Here is an 8,688-nt window from a genome sequence, read left to right as displayed (position 1 = left end):
CCAACAACCATTCCTGCCCCTCTTCTATCCAAGTTTCCGTGATGGCCACCACATCGTAGTCCCAAGTACCGATCCATGCCTTAAGTTCACCCACCTTATTCCTGATGCTTCTTGCGTTGAAGTATACACACTTCAACCCATCTCCGTGCCTGCAAGTACTCTCCTTTGTCAGTGTTCCCTTCCCCACTGCCTCATTACACGCTTTGGCGTCCTGAATATCGGCTACCTTAGTTGCTGGACTACAAATCCGGTTCCCATTCCCCTGCCAAATTAGTTTAAACCCTCCCGAAGAGTACTAGAAAACCTCCCTCCCAGGATATTGGTGCCCCTCTGGTTCAGATGCAACCCGTCCTGATTGTACAGGTCCCACCTTCCCCAGAATGCACTCCAATTATACAAATACCTGAAGCCCTCCCTCCTACACCATTCCTGCAGCCACGTGTTCAACTGCACTCTCTCCCTATTCCTAGCCTCGCTATCACGTGGCACCGGCAACAAACCAGAGATGACAACTCTGTCTGTCCTGGCTTTTAACTTCCAGCCTAACTCCCTAAACTTGTTTATTACCTCCACACCCCTTTTCCTACCTATGTCGTTGGTACCAATGTGCACCACGACTTCTGGCTGCTCCCCCTCCCCCTTAAGGATCCTGAAGACACGATCCGAGACATCCCTGGCCCTGGCACCCGGGAGGCAACATACCTTCCGGGAGTCTCGCTCGCGACCACAGAATCTCCTATCTATTCCCCTCACCATTGAATCTCCTACAACTATTGCTTTTCTATTCTCCCCCCTTCCCTTCTGAGCCCCAGAGCCAGACTCAGTGCCAGAGACCTGGCCGCTAGGGCCTTCCCCCGGTAGGTCATCCCCCCAACAGCATCCAAAACGGTATACTTGTTTTGAAGGGGAACGGCCACGAGGGATCCCTGCACTGTCTGCCTGTTTGTTTTTTTCCCCCTGACTGTAACCCAGCTATTCTTGTCCTGTACCTTGGGTGTGGTTACCTCCCTGTAACTCTTCTCAATCACCCCCTCTGTAAATCATATTCACCTATCTTTGACTATTTTACATGTACCTCCATGAGTCTACTGTCAATGTTAAACCTAGATAATGCTTATCATTTCTAGTTAAGTCACTCTGCATTTAAACAGATATCGTCAAATGTAACATTTTATTGAGTAAATGTTCAGAATAACCAGTCGAAGGTGAGGAACCAATCTATTGCTGAAGATAGGCATGGTGAATAGGCACAGCAAAGTTCTACTTTTTGGATAGATCAATGAGTCAAACAATTCCAATCTTAATTGTTGACAGGGCAACAATCCTGAATAAGCTACAATGAACACAGAATAAGGGAAAAGTGTGAGATCACAGAGTCCATAGACACATCATTTTCATTTACAAATGGAAAATCATTTATTTTATGCTTTCACATAGCCAAGGTTGCAAACGTGGCCTTAAAACGATTCACAATCTTTCAATACGATATAGAATTAATAAACGTTAGCCAATGGACAGTGATGCTGCTAGATATATTGTAGATAATTCACTTGGGAAATGTTGTCATGTCAATGCAACGCAGAAAAGTACTTCAAATCAGAAAGAGAAAAATTAAGTTAAGTAAGCCATAAGGCATTCCCCCTTTAGGAGAAAGACAAGACCAGCTAAACCACCAAAGATCTGGGTCAACCAGATAAATCCATTTTGAAGGGCTGCCCTGTTGGGGAATGTTGCCCTGTGAGACCAACCTCACAAGTATAAGGTATTACCGGTGACAACAGTGGCAATGGGCTGCATAACTGCTGTGTTGACTTTTCACAGTCTTCTTTGATTCAACTCCACAATCTGAGCACAGAAGGTTATAGTTGAGAATTGTGCCAAACGTTCACATAAAAATCTGTACTCCACCGTCAATTTTGGACATTGCCAAATAGCTGTTTTGATTTGATTTGATTTATTGTCCCATGTACCCAAGTACAGTGAAAAGTATTTTTCTGCGGCCGAGGGGACGTACACAGTACGTACATAGTAGACAAAAGAATAATCAACAGAGAACACTGACAAATGGTACATCGACAAACAGTGATTGGTTACAGTGTGTTTAGCAAAGGAAATTCTACTTTGTTCCTGACACCACAGCCTCTTTAATAATAGTTTTACAGGTATAAAATTAATCAGTAAAGCTTTAAACATCCTTCTGCCCGGCAAGCGAATGTTTGATTCAAACCGTCAAACCTTTAGCTGTTTTAGTGACATAAAATCGGTTGGCTTTGGCTTATTTAGACCTCCTCTGCAGCAGCTATATACACAGAAAAAAAGTGCAAGGCATTTTTAACGTAGCATTTAGTTCCAAATAGAAAGGAGGAAGTTTAAACAATGGAGGAATACTTCAAAAGGTCCTTGTAATTAAATACAATCAATGCCGTTGAGTAAGATTAGTTGAGTGACAGAAACTATGCACAAAAATGTTACAGAAGAAACCATCCATCACTGAACAGGTATTTAGTTGAATGAGACATGTTAAAACCCGTTCAGCTTCCTGCTTGTGAGCCAAGAATGAGCCCACGTCAAATGCCATTCTTTCTATTTAGCCACAAAATGATGCACCCGATTTGAAACCATATTACTTTCTTCCCCATGTGTGGCACACTATTGAATATTGAAATGGCGTACATACATTTCAATCCTTTTCATGAATTACTAATATTTTTGGATGCACACAAAAGAAAGATGGAGCGAATAGACATCCATCATCTATATTTACTGTCAAGATAATTTGAGGGAACTTAGGTGCAATGTTTACCAGGAACCTGGGATATCCAGAATAGAAAAATTTTCATAGCTGAGATGAATAACCAGGGCTGGATGTAAAGCTGTGTGAAACTTGTCAGAGACGGAGAAGTGGCCAATGAATGTTTCTGACATACATTCATTTTGACGCACACTCCTAGGTCAAGCTTGTCTGTACAATGAACATGGTGAAAGGAAGGCCATCTTTAAATGAGCTGACATTTTTCCTGTCATTTCTTGATACATCAAGCCTCATTTCATTACAGGACTCTATTTTTGAAATTCAGTGAAACTCCTTGGTTTGGGGGGAATACCTTGTTAACACTAAGGGGTAGGCTCATTAATAGGAGTGGTGTGGGGGAGGGCCTGTGACTTGTTGGTCCAGTTTAGCGAGACTCGATGAATCTAGAATATTTGTTTGGTGGGGGGGTGGGGCAAGGTTAGCTGAGGCGTCAGTCAGTCTTCCAGCTTGGGGAGGGAGGGAGGAGGAATGGGGGTGTGGGGGGGGGGGGGGGGGCGGAGGGGTAGGGAGCTTACAGTGACCATGCTATTTCCTTTGTCTCACCCGTTGGGTGGGGCAGGTAGCCATCTTATGTGGGCCTGGGGCTTCAGAACTGGTGGTGAAGGTATGACGCATCATGGTGGTGTTGGCTGACTCGAGGTTGAGGGGTGGGGGGGAGCAGTGAGAGGCCCGACAAGGTAAGTCACCTGGAACGTATGAAGCCTGGGAGGGACCACTAAGTTCTAATTTTTTCCCTCGGTACACAAAGTGAATCCGAGGTTTGATTATTTTATTATGTTTCGGACTCTTCTCGCTGGGGTGAAGAAGGTTGAAAACTTAGCGGTGGTTATTTCAGATCATGTTACACATTGGGCGGACCTGTGGCTGGAGGTCAGCCAAGAGCGTTGTAGTGGGTGGCAGTTAGACGTAGGGCTGCTGTCGGACTTGGGGTTCTGTGTGGGGATTTCGAGGGCCATATGGGAGTATGTAGAACATAACAATAACGGGATAGTCTTGCCCTCGACTTTGTGGGTGGCGCTGAAGGCGGTGATCAGAGGAGAGATCATAGCATATAAGGCACATGTGGATGGGGCGGTGAGGGAGGAGCGATGGAAACTGAGATTCTATGGGTGGATGGTAGATATGCAAGGTATATCTTGCATATCTACCATATATATAGCGACCCTGATGCTCTGAAAATTGCAAACTACTTGCTAATAATAAAAAATGAATACCGATGACTTGAACAAAATATTTTCTCTACAGTGTTTACAAGTTGGCATTTAAGAATCATCTCCAAGGAAATGGCGCCAAAATAACCATTGAAGAACTTGACAGGCTCCACTTCTGTATAAAATTAAATGCTGTCTATTCATTATCAAAGGGTGTTTGCAAAGTTGAGTGCTTACATCGACGGGCACCACATTTGTGTATATTGTGGATGTATTTGATGACCATGATGAGGATCTACGTTGTTGATCTATGTAGATCTAATTTATAATAAATTCAAAATGATAAAACCTGTTGAGAGCAGCGTTTCTGCTTTGAGCACAATCAGCATTTCAGCTGCATACGGTGCTCACAATTGATTTATGGTTCAAGTTGCCACTCAAACTAATTTGCATCAAGACAAATGTAAAACATTCCATGAACCAGTGCAATCGTTTAGAATGCAATTATTTTTTCCCTTGCATTAAAAATATTCCTTGATATATCTCAGAGTGGTAACCTGGGTGCAGTTTAAATAATATAGATGAAAATGGATTTATCATGAAAAATAAGCGATTTAATAACCATCCTGCCTATCACCTGCTAGTAACCCAATTTTCAATGATAATATTTGAAAATAACTTTAAATAATGATATAGAACTAATTTGTTTCATTAGAGGACAGTAGTCAGTTCCTTCATAAGTCAATTTTTTAACAGTTAAAAGATTTGACAAGGTGCTCATATGCCCTTACGCCTCAAGAAGAATCTTAATTTTAATTGAGCATCCTGGGAAGCCTGGAAATGGGTAACATTAGCGGAAGCTTGACGTGGTGGTTAATTCAATCCAGGAGGTGGCCAGTTTTGCAGCCGGCTTCCAGTACATTTTGAACCAGCGCAAAAGATTGCGGAAATTTGATTTGTGCTAGATGGCATTCATGCTTGATCCCCTGATTTTGTTTTGTGTTGGTTTGGCTGATTTCGAGTGGATTATTCTGCTCCTTCAACTTTGTAAACCTTTAACTTTTAAAGAAAATGGACATTTGTTCAATGGTTTTCAATGAATACCTGAATTACCTATCTCTTGGTTATTATATATCTTCTCTTACTTAGAACTGAGCCATTTGGAGCAACAAGGGCTCACGTTTGATCCCTGTGCTATGCAGGGTGCTAAAATGTGTCCCAGGTCTCTGTGCAAGGCAAGCCAAAAATGCAGCTAGAGTTCCTAATCTTGATTGTTGCCTCCAGTATTCCTACTGCAAACCTTTACAAGTATAGATGTTTGACGAGGACAGAACTGGGCTTGGCAGTAATGGTTGAACAGGCTGGTGATAAATTCTGGGAATCTGTGGAGAGACTTGGAAAACCGGGGCTGTTTGCATCAGAACGGATTGGGGTGCAATTTGAGAGAAGTGTTTAAATTAGGGTGGACAGAACCAAACTGTTTCCAGTAGTTGAGAGTCAAGAATAAGCGGCTACAGAAGAAAGATTCAGAGTAACAGATCTAGAACCGAGAGAAATAGAAACATCTTGCCATCAAATTGTGGTACTGTGGAATTCAGTTCCTTGGTTCGTGGCTGAGGCAGAAACATTCACGATTAGATTGAATAGGGGGACCAAGGGAAAAGGGATAAATGAATGAAGGGATTTGGGAGGAGGGCATGTAATCATATCGAGGATGACTTGCTTACGTGCAGGGTAAACATGACATGGACTAATTGGTCTGAATCATTTATTTCCATATTCTAATTCTTTTGTATTTTCATGTCCATACATTTGAGGGAGAGCTAATGATGGGCAGGTGATTCGCTAGGCACAATAGCTCAACTTGAAGCAACTCTTTCTAGAGAAAAGAGGAGTATTTTAACAAGGAAAATACTTTCAATACATGCATATAAAAGATATAATTTGAAGACAACCATCATGTAGTTCTCCATTGGATTAATTTATGGGATGCCGGGTTGCAGAGAGGAAATGGGGCAAAGAGTTAAATACTCCCACAAGGTATTAACAACTTGCATTGACAAAGTGCCTTTGATAGAGTGAAATATTCCAGGAGCACAATTAGAAACAAATTGCTACTGAGCTACAGAAGGAAACATTAAGACAGATGACCAAAAGCTGAGTTAAAGAGGTAATTGAAGGGGCTTCTTAAAGGAAGTGCAATCGGAGGAAATTACACAGTTTAGAGCCTAGACAGATGAGGCACAGTGACTAATGGTGGGGTGAAGGAGGTTGGGGATGCACAAGAGGCTAGAATTGGAGGAATGAAGAGTTTGTAGAGGATTGTAGAGGTTTGTAGGCCTGGAGGAGGTGGCAGAGCTAGGGCGGGACCAGGCCGTGGTGGGATTTGAACACAACGCACAAACATTTCAAAATCAAGGCGTTCGGGATTCAGAAGGATTGAGGGGTGAACACAATTTGGCTCAAGCATGTAATTAATTCCATCTATGAAATATATGAAACTAAAGGTTGGTATGAATTTGGTATGACTGCATTAAATATGCAACGGAATATTTTAGTCAATATTTTATGACGGAATAAAGAGATTCAAATTTACTCTGTATCGTAACACATCTCCGCATTAAAAAAGTGCACTCAAAGACAGAACATGTTACAAGAATAGTTCACATTTGAGCTGCTGTACATTTGACCTGTACCTGTACCTCCCCCCCACCCCCATCCCCACACCCCCGCCACCCCTCCACTTCCGATCCTCCAATAAGAAGACCAGTGGGTGAACTTTTCTCCGATTGCTAAGGAATAAAGCCAGCCCACTGGTCCTTTTGCTCAGATTTTGCTCTGAAGGGAAATAAGCCTACATTAGTCCGAATTTTCATGGTTGTCGTACATTTCCCTGGTCTGCCATACAATGGGTGAGTCACGTATCTCAAATGGGTTATCCTTTGGAAGAATGGGGCAGAGCAGAATGCTGTGACCGGGAGAGTTGGACTGAATCCTGCTTTCACTCTGCAGCCATAACACTAGCCGCGCAAAGCTCTTTAATTCCACTCATGTGTGAAACTTGGGGCTGCAAGTGGTAACCGCTGGTGCAAAAGAGGAAAATATGGATGAATCATTTTCTACCAAATATGAAATTTGGAAGGTGAGCCAGATAGAACACTTCTCCAGAGAGCAGGGTATAGAGGGAGAGGAAGAGAAAAAAATTATGTGGTAAGCATTTCTCTCAGGCAGTTTCAATCAAAATGGAGTGAGCCCTCTAAAAATTCACTTCATCTTTCAAAATGTAATGACAAAAACCTGGACAGAGCTGATCAAAAACCTTTTAAATAGATCTAAAACCAGCCTTTGTTAGTCAGCGAAAACTGAAATCTCTTTAATTAGTGTAAAATTGTCCATTTGGTTCCATCCTCAAACAGACCCACAGGAAAACCTACATGCATATTTCAGGTTACTTAAATCTTGTATGCACTCAGAATTCCAGATAAAATCATAGATACATTTTGGCACAATAATTAACACTCAACATTGCTTTCTTAAAAATAATTTAGGAAGGTCTGCATCACCGAATTTTCAACGAATCTTCAAATGTTGGTTCTCAAGGCACAAAGAAATAATTGTTTTCCACTCACTTTGAAGGTTTTTCCAGCATTTCATTTCTTCAAGTCTTTTTGTGGCAATGGATCTATTGTAAAGTGCAAACAGTATTGATCTCGTTGCCATGTCAGCTCCTGGGTTAATTGCTTTTTTACTTCACACAGTTCTCCATTTTTCTTCCATCTGACTCAACTGAACAGATATTTTTTGTGACATGAATGCTGACTTCTTTTGCTGGCGTTTTGATGGCATCCCGCTTTTTCTTCTAAGTAAGCAGAAATAGGTTATTAAGATTAAAAATGATCAAATTTAATATGCCAAATAATGATTGCTGAATGTTGACCAAAGCACCTTCCTACTCATTTTATGGGTTTGATATTAATGCAGAAAAGTTTCATTGCAACAATTGGAGATCTGAGAGCAAGTTACAAGAATATGGTTAGTTGAAAATTTGTAACACCTTGGAAACATAGGGCATAGAATCCCTACAGTACATTAGTAGGCCATTTGGCCCATTGAGCCTGCACTGAACGTCCGAAAGAGCACTCGACCTAGCCCCACTCCCCCACCCTATCTCCATGACCCTGTGCATTGATCATGGCCAATCCACCTAACCTGCACATCTTTGGACTATGGGAGGAAACCGGAGCACCCGGAGGAAATCCACGCAGACACGGGTGAGAACAGCCAAACTCCATACAGACGGTCACCCAAGGCTGGAATCAAATCCGGGTCCCTGGTGCTGTGAGGCAACAGTGCTCACCTGAGATTAGATTTTAAGAACCAAAATATAAGGGTTGAGGAGTGGTTGAAACTTGTTCCTACAAGTAGGAAGCTTCAGCCATTGAGGGCTGGACCTTATTACCCTGAATGAGCTTCTGACTGCAGCCTGTTGACTGCAGGAACAGTACAGGGCGGTCTGAAGGCTGGAAGGAAGGAAGGCAGGAAGATTGAACCAGTGGGGTAGATTACCTGTGGAAGCAGAGGCCCAAGTTATTTGTGCTCTGCCTGTATAAGCATTACTGTTGCAAGTGATAGTCTAACAACCTACGTTATGTCATATGACCCCAAATTGCATGGAAGAATGAGGTCCGATTTAGATGGAGCACCCAGTAAAAATCCCCAATAAAC

General features: G+C 42.3%; 1 protein-coding gene across 1 annotated transcript in view; it reads right to left on the bottom strand.

Annotated features, from left to right (window-relative positions):
* Window positions 1–3,310: 3,310 nt before the first annotated feature.
* The window catches only part of LOC140385245 (brain and acute leukemia cytoplasmic protein-like), a 73,611-nt gene continuing 68,233 nt past the window's right edge, over window positions 3,311–8,688 (bottom strand). Inside the window, exon 3 of the mRNA XM_072467171.1 lies at window positions 3,311–7,822. Coding sequence (XP_072323272.1) covers window positions 7,709–7,822 — 114 coding nt within the window. The 3' untranslated portion in view covers window positions 3,311–7,708. The remainder of the gene's footprint in view (window positions 7,823–8,688) is intronic.

This window comes from Scyliorhinus torazame, chromosome 11 (assembly GCF_047496885.1).
Source record: "Scyliorhinus torazame isolate Kashiwa2021f chromosome 11, sScyTor2.1, whole genome shotgun sequence".
NCBI lineage: Eukaryota > Metazoa > Chordata > Chondrichthyes > Carcharhiniformes > Scyliorhinidae > Scyliorhinus > Scyliorhinus torazame.
This window is presented reverse-complemented; position numbering and strand designations above follow the sequence as displayed.